At 32.7% G+C, this 17,255-nt stretch overlaps 1 protein-coding gene across 1 annotated transcript; it reads right to left on the bottom strand.

Annotated features, from left to right (window-relative positions):
* Positions 1-2,612: 2,612 nt before the first annotated feature.
* LOC111918958 (berberine bridge enzyme-like 8) lies at positions 2,613-4,226 on the bottom strand. Its single transcript, XM_023914574.1, has one exon. The coding sequence runs from the start codon at positions 4,224-4,226 to the stop codon at positions 2,613-2,615; it is 1,614 nt and encodes a 537-aa protein (XP_023770342.1).
* Positions 4,227-17,255: the final 13,029 nt, after the last annotated feature.

Raw genomic sequence — 17,255 nt, 5'->3', positions numbered from 1 at the left:
TGATTGCATGATGCCTATTAGCCTAGGGTTTCTTGTATGTGGAATTGACATCATAACTATAGATGTTTAGTGTATGCATCACGGTTGTTCATAATAAAGACCTTATAGCCTGAGAATGTTGATTCGGCCTTCGGGTAGGATTGGATATTCGAAAGTCTATTGGGTCTAACGGTATGTGCAGCTAGCACGCACCAGCACTGCAGGGGATGATGGAAGTTTCATGGATGTGTGGGTCGTGATAAGTGGTGAGATTAGATGGGAGATATTTAGTATTCCCCTAGAAATGAGGGTTGAGCGCATTCCTATGTTGATGATATTGTTAATATCTCATTTTAGTTAATCTTCATGCATATTTTCTCTTGTTATTTTTCTCCTTTATAGGTGCTTTCCAGTCTTTTGAGCTTAATTGCAGGATTTACCGAAGACTATTTGTCATTAGAGGTATGGAAGGAATGCGAGACTATTGGAGGCTTGCTATTTGCTTGTGGACTTGAAGTTGTGCGATTGGGCTTGGTGTCAATGTAAACAAGAAAGCGCGTTGGACTTAATTTTTGGAGGAGACGATGAGGACTCGAGCTAAGGAAGACTAAAGGAGTATTGGATCATCTTTGAAGGCTTTGGAAAAGCATAATTGGGCCCCCATGAAATTGTACAAATGGGCTGAAACATTAATAAGAAGATTTGGCTGATGTGGTAATTAAATGGGCCAAGGGACCCATTCAGCGAGACCCATGCAGTCCGCCTGGATCGTGCTATGAAGGATCCGCATTTTTGGCATGAATCTCTACTTTGGGAAGGTTGGTGGATTACTTTTGGCCAACTTTTAGATCCAAAAATTAGCCCTTTTTATTGGAGATATTAAATAGATTTCATCAACAAGACTCTCAAGACCATTTCTTTTTGCTCTCAAAAAGGTCTTGGGAAGAAATTGAAGATTTAGAACACTGGTGTAATTTCATTTCATCTTGCAACTTGAATCATGTTTGGTACCTCTAAACTATTTTGCATTTCTTTTATTTTGGTCATGCTTGGCTAGACTTATATTTGGTTTATTAGGGTTTACCCCATGGATAATTGATTGTTTTGAAGACTTATGCTATCTTGTGTTTGAAGTTTATTGAAATGTTTTCTTGTCAAACATCTTCTTATGTTTATTTATCCTTGATCATGAGCTTTGATGAATGAATGCTTATTTTTGTTGACTAATTTCTTGGTTAAGTAATAGACCCTCAAATTAGTAAGCAACGAATGGTTTCTATATTTGTTTTCATTTCATTTAAACCATGGAACTGTTTCCTCCATGATGATAATGTAAGCATTTGATTATCTTTTGGACTTGGTAACTCTTATAACTTAAAGCTAATTGATTTTCACAAGATTATATGTTTCATTGATTTGTGACTTTGATTAAGGGAATGTGTTAATAGCTCCCTCCTCTAACAATTTTAATAACATTAAAGAGTTGAGGTAATTTGTGCTTATCAATTGTTATAGCCAAGTTAAATTCATTCACAAGTGTTGTTCCATTTAGTCTAATGATAAGTCAACAATGTCATCCATGTGGTGTATCCCAAAATCAACCAACTTTATTTCATTGAATTTAATCAAAGGATTTAGTTGTTTACTTGTCATATTTACATTCTAGCTTAGTTTTAATTGTCTCAAGCAATCAAAATGATTAGAACCCCCCGTTTTACTTTTACTATTGTTTTACAAGTACTTGAGCAAGTGATTTACATAGAGATTTGAATTGAACCAATCTCTGTGGATACGATATCTTTACCATTATACACTATTTTAGTATGTAATATTTAGGGTATTTATTTTGTTAGCCTCGACAACCACCAAATTTTGTTTTGCCTGCAAGTTACTTAAACTATAAATAGGACCCTCTTAGCTTGCAATTTTTATTCACCACATTACCTAAAGGCATAAGAACGAAATTCTCTTCATATCTCTTATTTCCTCCTCATTCTGGGCTTCATATTTTGGGTGTGAGTCATTAGAAGCATTATTTTGTTGGTGCTTGCTTTTCAAGAAACTTCAAGAGGATGTGATTTGATTATTTGTTATAATAATCAAAAGGTATAACCTTAATTAATCTTTATGTCAATTTCAATTTTCATAACATCTCTTTACGGTTTCTTGATATTCATAGGTTATTGTTATCAATAGAGAAAACATAGATCATTTCTTGGTTGCATGTAAACTTAAAGGTTTAAATGTTTTTTCCATCACTAAATTAGGGCAATTCCGTCGGTAATCTCCGATGGAATTATTTTCGTCTCTTAGGTAAATTTATTTCTCTAGTAGTGTAAGTATGAGTATTTATGTTGATTAAACACATGCTATTATAAACTTATAAAAAAAACCCAAGGAACTTATTAGTTTTTTCATCATTCAAAATGTTCAACATATATAATGCTTTAAAAAATCAACATCAATGTTCGTATGTTTTTTCAAAGACGGAAAATCGAATTTCAGAAAAATATAATATAATTTTGTTTGTATGAAATACAAAGTTAAAATTATATCAATCTAATCTGAATCTGGATGTCATAACCTTGAAAAAGCCGTATTCTTATTGAATTGCACGCGTGAATTTACTTCCATCAAAATGACAGAGTTGGGATACTTTGCTCATTCCTAAAGAAATTTGTAGGATCAACCCTCGTCTTCACCATCGTTAGCCTCTTGTAATTCATCTCTTTGAAATACTTGTGCCCATAAACCATTCCTTCAACGTATGCATTCTTACCATGGCCGTTGAAACCAATGTCCAAATCTCTGTAGTTCAGAAATGCTTCCCTGGGGTTCTTAGAAACAAACGGAGTCATATAATCATACATCACCCTTGTGAAGTTCAAGTACCGATTGGCTGCTTCAACGCCAAGTTCATCCCAGTTTACAACGTATTGGATCTTCGCTATGTTCCCTGATCGATGGGGAAAAGGCTTTGCAAATTCGGAAATTTTGCTCATTCGTCCACCATAAGGGCTGAAACCTAACATTTGGTTTTCGAGTTCTTTCATCTTTTCGAATATGGATTCGAATCCCTTTTTGGAAATAGGGTTTTTTACGTAATCAGATTTGATCTTGAATGGGTTTAATGTTTGAGGTGTACGGCTTAGAAGAGCAGTGGTCGGAGTACCAATGGAGAAGTTTGTGTAGAAAAGAACAGACTCGATCCAACTCATTTCAGTACAGTCTGAAATTTGTACCCCTAATTCTGGGAAATCCTTGTTCAGGAGGGTAACAAGAGCTGTAGAGTTTCCGAGGTACAGTGTCGGAAACAAACCAAGTATCGTCTTTTCGCCATTTGAGTTGTTTATCACGTTGAAGGTCATTCGAAGGAAAAGGTTATTATCGAGCTTATCAGCAACTCGTATCCATCGGTGGGCTATGGTGCTTAGGTTCTGCTCGGATGTTCTTTGTACGTTAAAAACGGTCACAGTGGTAGGAACACGAACCAGTTTGATCTTGTACGCTACAACCACACCAAAGCTGACACCACCACCACCTGTGATGGCCCAAAAAAGATCTTCACCCATTGATTTCCGATTCAGAAGTTTACCATTCACATCGATTAAATGAGCATCAACAACATTATCAACGGTAAGGCCGTATTTTCTCATCAGGTTACCATATCCACCACCACTAATATGGCCACCAACTCCAACCGTAGGACAAACGCCAGCCGGAAAAGCATGACTGTTGCTTTTCTCGGCTATTCGGTAGTAGACTTCACCAAGAGTCGCACCAGCTTGGACCCATGCAGTTTCATGTTTAATGCTCACGTTTATGGAGCGTAAGTTGAACATATCAACAACGAAAAAGGGTTGGTTCGAATTGGTCACATAGGAAAGCCCCTCATAGTCATGGCCTCCGCTTCTGGTTTTCATTAGCAGGCGGTGTGTTTTGGCACACAGAACAGCTGCTTGAATGTGTGAAGGGTGTAAGGCGGTGATGATTAAGATGGGCTTGGGAGTCGTGGATTCAATGAATCGAAGATTTCGGATGTAAGCTTGCAAGACTGATGGAAATGAAGAGAGACCGGGAGTGTAAAGTTGTTCACTGATCGGAAAAGCAGGGTCGGCTTGGTTGTTTAGACATTGGGTGAAGCGATTTGTAATGGAAGTTGATGTTGCTGAGGAATGGGTAGAGAGCAAGACAAGGAGGAGAGGAAAAATATAAGACTTGAAGTTGAAAGAATAGGTAATTGCCATTTTTGTGATATGGAATGCATGGTGTGAGACATGCAATTTATAAACAAAGCGAATGTAAACCTTTTAATCTGGCGTACTTAATTAAACTCCCGCCAAAGTTAATAGTCGATATAGAAATACTATTCTTTACATTTGAATAATTTTTTTTTCATACTTATACAGGCATAAGATATCATATACCAACTCCAGAAGCTTTTGAAAAATTAGATGCAATGTTGTGATGCCACGTTGAAATTAAAGAGTCCGGCAAGGGGATATAACTCAATAAAAATATAGTTTGAACATTCGTCATTCATTCGTCCATCAAAGAAAGTCAAACTGAATTACACGAGGAGTTAAATTGTTACAGGATTACATGGAACTATATGTTGAGCCATATTATTGAATCTTCAGCAAAGAAAGTCAAAGGCAGTTACAGAAAGAGTTAAATTGTTACCCAATTACATGAAACTATATATGGAACCATAGGAATTAGAGGAAGAGTTAAATTGTTACCTAATTACATGAAACTATATATAGAACGTATTATTGAATATTTAAAATCAAAAAAAAATGTCATACATTTTTGTATTGTTTATGTCCTTTTTTTATCCACAACTTGGAGTCAAAACTCTTAGTATTTTGATATTTCCTAAACCAGTTTTGAATGATTGTGATCAAGATTGTATATTCAGCAAATAAAGTCAAAGGGAATTAGAGGAACAGTTAAATTATTACCGAACTACATGAAACTATATATGGAACCATAGGAATTATAGGAAGAGTTAAATTGTTACCGTATTACATAAAATATGGAACCATCGGAATTACAGAAAGAGTTAAATTGTTACCGAACTAGGATTTTACCCGCCGCACGTTGTAGCGGCAGTAACATGTTTAAGTTGAATCTTGACGATTATATTGATAAAATTTACATAATGTGGCATCTGTTGGTAGATTAATATAGAATGTCAGTACAACTTAGTAACTCTAGTTTATACCATCGAATGAAAATATATTATATGTGACCAAAATCATAGGCAGGAAATGTACATAAAAATAATCACAAAAATTACATCAAAACGTAAAGAAATTTGAATTTATATCAACATATATATAAAAATAAGCTAGTAAGATTATTTTATTAAGTCAACGCATAGAAGTTCAAACAATAAAAAACCTATTATATGTGATCCATTGATATGTAGGAGAAATATATAAAAATAAGCATGAAAACACTAAAAAAATTACGTCGAAATATAAATAAATTCGAATTTGTACCAATACGTACATAAGAAACAAATATATATATACTTTTTAATTGGCGAATGAAAGTTATAAATACTAACAACCTCGAATTTATACTGAATCATACATTAAAATAAGCACATTAAAAATTAGTTTTTTTCAATTAACCAATAGAAGTTAATAAGAAAAATTAGATTATACAAAATTCAAAATCGAATGGATTAAAGCGACATTTTTACAAAGTTTAAATCCAAATGAATGATCACGCACTTTACAAAGTTTAAAGGTACCAGGGACAAAGTGAAATTTGACAAAGTTGAGGGGGGGTAATTTTAGGAAAATCATATTATATACTACGGAAAAAAAAACAAAAAACTTAGGGTGAAAGTGACAATATACAAAGTGCAAAATCGATGGATTAAATATTATTTTATAAAATAGAGGAGTGTAAAATGTCATTTTATAAAATAGGGATCAATAGCAAAAAAAAAAAAAAAAAAAAAAAAAAAAAAAAAAAAAAAAAACATAGAAGAAAAGGGTTTAAAATGCAAAAGTAAAGAAAAGGAAAGGGATAAAAACCAAAAGAATGAACCATTAGTTTTTAGAAGATATATAAATACATTAAACTATATATAGAACATATTATTGAATATTTAAAATGAAAAAAGTCATATATTTTTCTATTGACAATGTCGTTTTTTTATCCACAACTTGGAGTCAAAACTCTTAGTATTTTGGTATTTCATAAACCAGTTTTAAATGATTGTGATCAAGATTGTATAAAATCAATTTTAAATGATTGTGATGAAGATTGTATAGAAACTCTTTGTTTATATATCTTTGTATATTGGTGACTAACCACATTTTAGGCTCAAAACATCATAACGTCCATTAAACTATAATAATTTTATATTTATGACATCAAATTAATAACGAAATTACTTTATTATAGTTTTATATTTATGACCTTAAATTAATAACGAATGGACTTATGTAGCTAAGAAAAATTTCCCATTTTAATATAATACATACCATATCATTATCTTCTAACCTAATAAATGAAAAGTAATTTTGTCAAATGTCATGTTTTCATTGAATTTGACACTTGTCATTTTCTAAGAGTTTTTGAATTATCTCTTTTCTACTTGTCATTTTCTTAAATTTTTTATTTTTATTAAATTTAAAATCCACATTTTAATGAGATTTATATATGTAAACTAGATCATTCTATTAAATTTTATAATAAATGTTCTACAACTTTTATTACTTACTTTATTTATTATATTCTTTATATTTATGTAAAATTATTACTTTAAAAAATATGTAATGCTTGTAATTTTATATTAAATTTTTTTTATAAACCCGTATAATACACGGGTCTCACACCTAGTATACTTATAAAGCTTGCATTTTTTCTTGAACCACATTCATTTGAAACTCCCATGACTTTTCAATTTCTTTCTAATAATTAGTATAAATTGGTTAATAAGGTTAAATAAATATCAAACATAAAGTGTAATCATATATAAACTAAATTTCAATATTAAAAAATATATATTTTCTTCTACTTATAAACTTTGTTTTTAACTTTTGACACATTATACTTAATTTATTTAGTCTAATATGTTGTATGTAAACCATTATCATTCTAAAGCTACAACTTTTGATCAATTTGTATAAAATACTTAAATTATTAATTTAAATATAACCTTACAGGATTAACTTAAATATAAAATTTAGTTCAACTTAAACAACCCAAAGAATATTTTATAAATAGTTAAAAGTGATAAATTGTAGTGTCTTTCTAATAATGATTATAAATTGGTTAATAAGATTAAATAAGTATCAAACCTAAAGTGTAATAAAAAATAAACTAAATTTCAATATTAAAATAATATTTTTACTTCTACTTATAAAGTTATGTCTTTAATTTTTAACATATTATACTTAATTTATTAGATTTAATATGTTGTTGTATGTAAACCATTATCAGTTTAAAGTTATAACTTTTGAACTGTATGGATAAAATACTTCCATTGTTAATTTAAATATAACTATACAGGGTCAACGTCAATATAAATTTCAGTTCCACTTAAAAAAACTCAAATAATATTTTGTGAATTGTGAAAAGTGATAAATTGTAGTGTTAAATGCAAAAACTAAATTGTAATATCAATTCACTAAAATATTTCCTAAATATATTTTTATAATCGTTAAAAGTTTTGAAATAAGTAGCTTAAAATAACTTATAATAACAAAAGTTAAAAATAACTTTATATAAATGATTATATTGTTATCTTTAAAATAAAAAAAAATGTTTGATGTTTTAAATGATACACTGATGAAAATTAAAACGTTAAGCAAATAAATTTTAAAACTGAATTAACAATAACAACAACACTAAATAATATTAAACCATATATTATATTTAATTTTGTTCATAAGTAAACCGCAAGTAGAGGTCATTCAAAAGATTGAGATTATGCAGTTTTAATAGATGTATATATTATCATATAATTCAAAATAATCAATATACTATATCAACTTCGTATACGAATTATTATATCAAATTTAACAATGACATTATTGTTATATTTAAAAAAAAAACATATATTTGTAAAGATTTCTACTATATAGATGCTTCTGCGCAAAGCGCAGGCATTCGCCTAGTATTATATATATTATATAGAGTAAATACACGAATGCTCCATGTGGTTTGAGGTTATTTGAACGTTTGGACCCTAATTTTTTTTAACTTGCACAGACTATGTTATTGTTGTGTCTTTGCTTTCTAACCGACTTAAAATGAATATACGACCCTTATTAAACTTTTTTGTTTTTCCTTTTTAATTTTAGTATTTATTTATTTATTTTATTATTAAAAAGTTAACAATGTACACTATACTATTCTAATGCTAAAGTATAACACCCCCTTTCTAACTTAAATAAGAGCATAAGACCTACACATAATTGATAATTTAGTCATCCTTGTTATCTTGTGAAACAGATAACAGACTACTATATCTGTCTCTACTCTCTTCTCTTATTGCATTGCCCCACCTAACCGGAGACACTGCCACCATGTCGTCGCCAAGCCTCATTGGTCTATGTTGATGTCCAAAGGTACTAGATTTTTATCGGAAAGCTTGTTTCCCCTCTCTCCCCTGTTTCCATGCTAAAAAGTATTGATACCGCTCACCATCACTTTTGACGTTGGACCACGCTGACAACCTCTCACTTTTTCTTTTTTGCGGCCACCATCACACATATGAAGACCTGCAATTTAGATATGAAACTTGAAATCAAAAACCGATATGAAATCCCTCTCTAAGAACTCGATGCTAAAACATGAAACAATAGGAATCGTAATGCTGGTGATGGCTCTACTTCAGAAATTAAATCCCTAACTTAAAAGCCACACTTAAATTGAAGCCAAAGCAGCGCCTCAAACTCTTCTATTCTCTCGCCGAATCCAATATACAGAACGGACAATTAAACCTCAATGGACAAGTAGAGTGAGGTTTTCTTATAGTTTGCTTCTGATCTGATGGTGGTATGATTTCTGATTTTTCAATTTGATTCATATCTAGTGGTGATTTTCTTAACATCTAGTTATTACTTTGATTTTCCAACAATTTGCTTCTGATAAAGGGGTGGTGGTGATTTGTGACAACCCATAATTTACTCCGTCACTGTAACCCTTTCCCGTTAATAAAACCGTTTGTATTTCCAACTTTTCCGTTAACTTTTGGGTTAAGTTAATTAAATTGAGACCTTCATTATAATCTCGTGAGTGTCCAAACCCATTAGAAACAAGTAAAAACACCCCCAATATTCACTTGGAAAATTTTTAGTTTCCACCACGTCGGGTTACGACAAATTAATCGGGTACGACCAAAAGCCTCGTTTAACTTCAGTATCGGGTAGATTTCCACCGGGTCTCAAACTCAAACCATATATAAAGTTGAGTGGACCTCATTTGACGCTTTTCCACTCTCTCTCTCTCTCTCTCTCTCTCTCTCTCTCTTCAATCCAAATCTTTAATCCAAAATCATCCATTTCATGCTCCAAATCGGTATGTAATCCATCCTAGCTTATAGTTTAACATGTCTAGCTTTCAAATTCGTGTTGGAATCATTCAAAAGGACCAAGAACATGTGTTTACGGCCCATGAACAATCCCAAACCATAAACACCCTTAAATGGGGTTTTGGAGCCCCAAAACCCTTCCAAACCACTTCTGGAGTTTAGATATGACTTAGGGGCTTACATGAATGGAATTAGAACACCAAAATCTTAACATTTAGGGAGTAAAGATGAGTTTACGGCCCAAGATCATGCTTGGACCGTAAACCCTCCTTCATAGGCCGTGAACACCATTTAAGGTGTTAAAATGCCCCTTAAACACCTCCTAAGCCTTGGAATAATGTCTAGAATCAACCACCATTGTGTTAGGGACCTTAAACATGAAAGAAACCACCCCCTTAGGAGATTATAGTGGTAAACTCCCCAAGGAATGGTTCCTGGGCCGTAAACTCCTATAAAATGGTCAAATGGTGCCCTAACTTCCTTCCATGACTTGTACTTTGGACTAGAACCACTTGTGCTTAACCTAGGACCATCAAAACACATAAGGAAAGAGTACATGAGAGTTCACGGCCGTAAACTCCTAGTTTACTGTCGTAAACTCCTTAAAATGGTCCCTTTGATGGTTTAATCCCTTCCAATGCCTTAGAACTTAACCTAGCCTAACTCCACAAGTGTTATAAGGCCATTAAGCATCCAAGAACACCCCACCCATGAGTTTACGGCCGTAATCTCCCTTAGGAGTTTACTCTTGAAGAGAAAACTCCATATCTAGGCCTTACACCTCCTTAGATGCAACCCAGACCACTCTTAACACTTGAATTGAAGTGTTTTCGCGCCTCGGAGTGTATATTCTTAATTAATTAGTAGTTCCAAGTCTAATTAGATACAATTGTGTATCTCTTCATATTACATAGGAACCTCGCACGTGTTCAAGCCCCGAACTGACACTTAGCATCTTAACCGACGCATTTGTCGTCTGGTGAGTTCATACCCCTACACTTTTTCCGTGTTTTCAATGTTTTCAGGGGGGATACAAGCAAAAGTACAAGATTGGAAACCGTATTAACCAACCGTTTACGGTTTTAACATTGGAAACCGTATTAACCAACCGTTTGACTTGCAGAGTTAGTTTTCAAACTAATTGTGAAACTCATTATAAAATGTTATAATTTATGTTATATTTTATAATTTACGAAGGAATCATGCTAAATATAAAATCGGATTATTACTAATATCGTACGCCTTTGGATGTCACTAGAACATCGAAAATACAGTTAATGTACTACTTTGAGTGCCACCAGAGCTTCGAAATTTACGTCTAATATTATACGCCTTTAGATGTCACTAAAGCTTCGAAAATACAGTTAATGTAGTTCTTTGAGTGCCACTAGAGCTTCGAAATTTACGTCTAATATTATACGCCTTTAGATGTCACTAGAGCTTCGAAAATACAGTTAATGTACTTCTTAAAGTGCCACTAGAGCTTCGAAATTTACGTCTAATATACGCCTCTGGATGTCAGTGGAGCTTCGAAAATACAGCCAAATGTACGTCTTTGAGTGTCACCAGAGCTTCGAAAATTCATCTAATACCCGCCTCTGAGTAAAACCAGTGTTTCGAAATTACGTCTATTAATATGTCCCTCTGAGCAAAATTAGAGTTTCAAAAATAAAATTCTTGTTAAGTATAGTAGATATTCGTGTAATGTTAACGAATCATAAACACTTTAAGTATGGTAGATACTTGTACACTACATCCCGAATTGATAACCAACTACAAACTTTAAGGAAAATAAGGGTTTTTTTTCTTGGGATAACTGAACTGTTCATGACCAGATTGTGTAACAAACGGATAACTAAACCTTACTTATAGGAAAATATGGGATTTTCTTGGATAAAAACTTTTTCAAAAAACCAAAGGAAACTTGTTCATTTTTCAGAATCAAACCGCTTATGAACTCACCAGCTTTATGCTGATATTTTCAAAACTGCTTGTATTCTCAGGTCCACGTTAGACAGGTACCCCGCGATCTTCTGGAAAAGATGGAGCGTATAGAAGTCTCGTCTTTACATTTGTTCATTTTGGTGGTATATATCTATAATCGTGTGTAACTTACTTTCAAACAAATGTAAATACTTCTATGTAATATAATGGTTGTGTTTACTACGCTGACTATATACATTGGTTATGATACTTTACATGACGTCCTCCGCCTCGGAACGTTTCCGCCATCGGTTTCGGGTTGTGACATGATTTGGCGGCGGTCATTTCGGAGAAGACAAAAGGGTTGGTGGTTGTTAGGTGGAGGATTAACTAAAGAAAATGATGAATATGAGGGGGTGGATTGGATATAGATCTGACAATTTGTGTATTCTTGTCATAAAAACATATCAGCCACGATTTTTACATGATACAATTACACGATGAGAAATAAGCTTTATTTAAATGTTCAAGATGTATTCGTGTCGTGTCATGTCTCTCACAGATTCGTATATTCATGTCTAGAATTATCATGTCTAATTGGATAGAGGAGGAGGTGGACCCACTTGTCTAGTTTATCATTTTTAATAATAATAATAATAATAATAATAATAATAATTATTATTATTATTATTATTATTATTATTATTATTATTATTATATAAATACCGAAAATAAAAAACTATTATTAAAAATGCTTTAAAATATAAAAAAAAAAATATAGTACAAAACAATCTTTTAAAGAATGGTAGGGACCAAAGAGACAATAAAACCAAACAATATGGATCATTCAAGTTAAAGAAAAAAAAACCTAGGGACCAATATGCAAATTACCCCAAACCCAAAGGACCATTTGTGTAATTTACCATGTTATATACTATATTTTTATATATTCTAAGAACCTTCCACTTAGATGCTACATGTTTGAAAAGGTATTATTATTTGAACTTATTTTTGTTAAGATCAATCTGGTACATCTTATCTTATGCATGAATATATAAGTAAGTTCGCTTTGATACATGTATCTAATGAAGGACTAAACCACCGGGCCTATCCAAACCGATGCGAGGGCCCGAGCAATAGTAAATGAAGGCAGCATCTTAGGTTGGAGACTCCATAGTTATGGAAGGAAAAAAATATATTACATGTTTGAAAAGATATTACAAATTTTTTAGGCACTTCTATTTATTTTAATTTTATTTTTAAGAACATCTAGTCCATCTTGTGCATAACTATATAACGAATTCCATTTTGATCATATATTTAAAAAATTACTAAACTTCGATGCAGGGCCCGAGCAAAAATAAAAAGAAATAGGCCCTTGACGATAACAAAAGATTTAGTAAATGAAAACGGCACCTCGGGAAATTTTCCTTAAATAAAATAGATATTACAATAGCATGTTGGAGACTCTCTACCTATGAAAACGAAAATGAGCTAGAGGCCCAAGCCCCAAGAGTCCATGAGAAAAAATCAAGTAAATGAAACACAAACACTTAGTTGTGAACTTGTGATATCGAATCGTTTTCCAACAACAAGGGTAAGGATGTATGAATCATTTTATTGGGTCCACAATAGTGATTAAGACCATGTGATGTTGAAGTTTCAAGTTATCTATTAAAAATTAGAATGAAAACAAATAAATTAACTTTTTATAAGAAAAATAACATCAAAAAATTGATGAATAATAATGAAATCTTATAATTTCCACGAACCATATTAAAACAAATGAGAAATCATATTAACATGAATCAGAAATCATAATTAGTGAGGCTTCCTGAAATACATTAACACAAATAGAAGATCGATTTTCTTGATGGTTATGTGAAAAAATCATAAGAAAGCATTTGAAATCTGAAATAAAAAGGTTGCGAGAAGAAATATATGTCACAACTAGGAATTTTGATGTTTGTAACAGCAACAATGACAACCTTTGTGAACCAAAAATGTGAAAGCATGTATGATGCTTATTCAATAACAACAAATTGTCCATCAAACACTTTATGCAAGCACTTCAAATAGTCAACAAAAAATTGAAAACCCAAGAAATACCGGTTTAAGTCCATTATGGACTAGGATTTCCTTATTGGGCCTAATGGGCCAATAAGCTTCTAATTTGACTATTTTGGGCTTGAAACTCTTAAATGGGCTCTAATTGGACCCGCTTCCATTATTTTAACATTTTGGGCCATATTGGGACTAGAATGAAATAAAATACCCTAATGGACCATATTGGGCCATAACTAACCTAATTAGCTTTAATGGGCTATGAAACCCATTATTTTTGCCAAATTGGGCCGTAATTCATCATAGGAGCCCAATGGGCCAAAAATCATCAAAAATGGGCCCAGAAGATGGAATTAAGCACCTAAGGCCCAAAACTCTCTTTTTTCTTCCCTTTTCTCGGCCCAAAAAGAAAACAAAAAAGTAAATAAATAAGAGAAGGGTTGACTTTAGGAGGTGCCACCTCCTTATTACACACCATGCACCCATGCATGGACCAACATGTATCTAGACTAGTCATCTCCCCCTCTCTCTTTTCCTTCGGCCGAAGACAACAAACAAACACATACACACCTCACAAATTCTCTCTAAACCACTCTCAATATCATCCTCTTCTTCTTTGAAGATCTTGAAAATTTGGCTAGAAATCTAAGGATTTTCATTAAGTAGTTCACATCCTTAGTAAGTTATTGCTTTGATTTCTAACATATCTTCTTCATTTCATCAATAATCCCCCTTATGTCATACAAAATTCGTGATCTTGCCTCTTAGAACACATCTAAGTAAAAAATCCTCCAAGAAGCTTGCTAGGCCGAGAATAGCATCAAACTTCATCTATTCTTCATCAAAACCGAAACCACAAACTCAAGGTGAGTTCATACCCCTCTTTTTCGGTTTTTACAAGTTTTATGGGGGAGAATACAAGTAAAATGTGTAGATCTATATGTATGTGTGTGCTATGTATGATTTTATGCATGTATGTGTGATTGTATGTGTTTATGTGGTAAATATACAACAAAAAGAGTAGAAGTATCAAGATCTATTGCATAAGAAGTAAAACAAATTTGATCTAAGTTATACCACACTAATCAAGTCAAGAAAAATACCCTCTAAGATTTAAAATAGACATGTTGTAACTTAAAACAAAATTTTGGGGCTTAAATTGTCAAATAAACAAAAGTTGGTGGAAAGGCTGCTATTCACGGTTTTCTTGAGGGGAAAAAGAGTCAAAACAGTTAAAATAGATGTTTTTGTGACAATTATGCTCTTCAAACGACTTGAAATGTAAATAATAGCTCAATGGGCCAATTTTTGGGCTTTTCGGCCCATTGAGCCCAAGGTTGCGAAAAATCTGATTTTCAAAGGGCTAAAATGAAACATTTCTTAAAACAGGGGATAAAAAGGGTAAAAAAAATCATTTCAGGGCTTAGAATGCTTTTCTTTACCAAAAAGGATCAAAAATGTAAAGTTTTTGGATTTTGGGCCAAAATTGTAAAAGTTTTAAAAAGTTTGGACTTTAGCCGTAAGATCCTTTCTGGAAGGGATGAAACTGATAAAAGTAAATTTGGTGCTAAAACCACCACATAAACAAAGTCTATGGGTCAAAAATGGTAAGAAAATCGTTTTAGGGCTTAAAATGTCTTTATATATATATATATATATATATATATATATATATATATATATATATATATATATATATATATATATATATATATATATATATATATATATATAAAGGCTAAAATTGTCATTTTTATCCAAGAATGGCTAAAATGGTCAAACAAATATTTGAGTCAATTATTTTATTATTTAAGATATTTGGGTCAAAAATACCAAACCACAACTTATGACAAATGGCAAGATGAATATACATAAATTCTGAATATCGGACTCGTATCGATAAAAATTTAACAATTGTTCAATTAAACATTCCGACGACTGTACTATACCGACATCAAGTAAAAATTAAATTCTTTGGGATTGAAAGTTTCATACATGTTTATTGGGCCTTTGTGACCCATTAACATGATTTTGGATCTAAGGGGTAATTATAAATGTTATTGGGCCTTCTATGACCCAATTTCATATTTAAGGGACTCTCAATGGCTTTTAAGTGCTATTAGGCCTTAGTGGTCCATTAGCATTGCTAGTAAGGTCCAAGTAATCAAATACGAAATGGGCCAACGTGTCCTTCGTATACCCAACAGCCTAAAATAACTCACAAAGGTAGCAGGGCTTTGTATTTCTTCTTCTCCTCGTTTGTTAGGCTTACGCGTGACCAAAGTAAACAATTACAGGTCGATAATCAATAGTAATCAATGTCAATTGGGATTTAGTGAGTAATAATGGGTGGCACCAACGTGTGTTGGTCGTAGTCTGTAGTTATACTCAAAGTATCCTGGAGGGAGAGCGAGAGTTTGTGTACAGATCTATACAGGGGTGACTCCCCCACACCTCAGTTGTTCGCTATAGTTAGACTCAGCTAGTCTAGGGTGACAAAATCTTAAGATCAATTATGGCATTCACCAGAGTGTAAAGACAGACGAACTAGTCATTATCATGCATGGTTATAACGACTCACCTAAATAAATCCAATGTAAACCAAGTAAACAATGTAATTCAAAATCATTCACGTAATGAGTAACCATTCAAACCGTTATATGATATTTTTATTTTGTAAAACATCGGGTTTTCCGAGGAAGTTAAACATTTTCACTTGTACGTTTAATACTAAGTTTTTCAATTATACATGTTTTGAAATCATCATTCATATATTTACGGATTTTCACACCTTTTTATAAATAATGGACTTCTCAGAAAATATCAGCTTTTCTGGGTTGGTTTCGTTCAAATTACACAAAACATTTCATATCAAACCTGCTTATGAACTCACCAACATTCTATATGTTGACCCGTTTTCAAAGTAACTTGTATTCTCAGGTAACAGGTAAGCTGGGGAATAAGTATCAAGTATGTTAGTGTGTTTTACTTTTGAAAACTATCAACCAATTTATGTATGGATTTGTAACGTTAAAACAATGTACTTGATGTGAACAATGTCAGTTGTAATATATTGATGCATGGTGATGTTTATGTTATGATTCATATATTCAGTGTGATGATATTCAATTTAAGTCACACGAGCCCTCGGACGTTTCCGCCGTCTGGTTCGATGGTGTGATAGGTTGGTATCAGAGCTCTGTTTATAGTGAACTAGCATATCTAACCACACATTGATATGCAACTATAAACCAAAGAGGAAAAAACAACTCTGAACAAAAAAAACAATTAAACACAACGATAAAACACCCTTACTCGTAAGACACAGGAAAAATAACATAATACCAAATCAAACAAGATAATGCTAGCATCTCGGTTAAGTCGGGACTGTTCATAGTCGTATTAAGGAGTGAATGTAGCCTGATCAACTACATTTCCTCTGAGGCACAACTATCACATGTCCCGAGGAAATCGCGATGGTAGGTTAACCTAAGAACATACCCTTTATCACCAAGAAGAGAACATCAACTCAATTTATGCAATAGTTAAAATGTCTTAGGAATAATATTAGCATATTTATACGCTCTCGTAGACAGCATGGCCGGTTTCCATCACCCCGAATATCCTTATTTCCCTAATCAGGGGAATAATGGATGGTTGGAAGAATCCGAAGAGGAACCTGAAGAGGACCCCGAGGAGGAGTCTGAAGAGGAACCCGAGGAAGACC

This window comes from Lactuca sativa, chromosome 3 (genome assembly GCF_002870075.4).
Source record: "Lactuca sativa cultivar Salinas chromosome 3, Lsat_Salinas_v11, whole genome shotgun sequence".
In the NCBI taxonomy this organism is placed as follows: Eukaryota; Viridiplantae; Streptophyta; class Magnoliopsida; order Asterales; family Asteraceae; genus Lactuca; species Lactuca sativa.
This window is presented reverse-complemented; position numbering and strand designations above follow the sequence as displayed.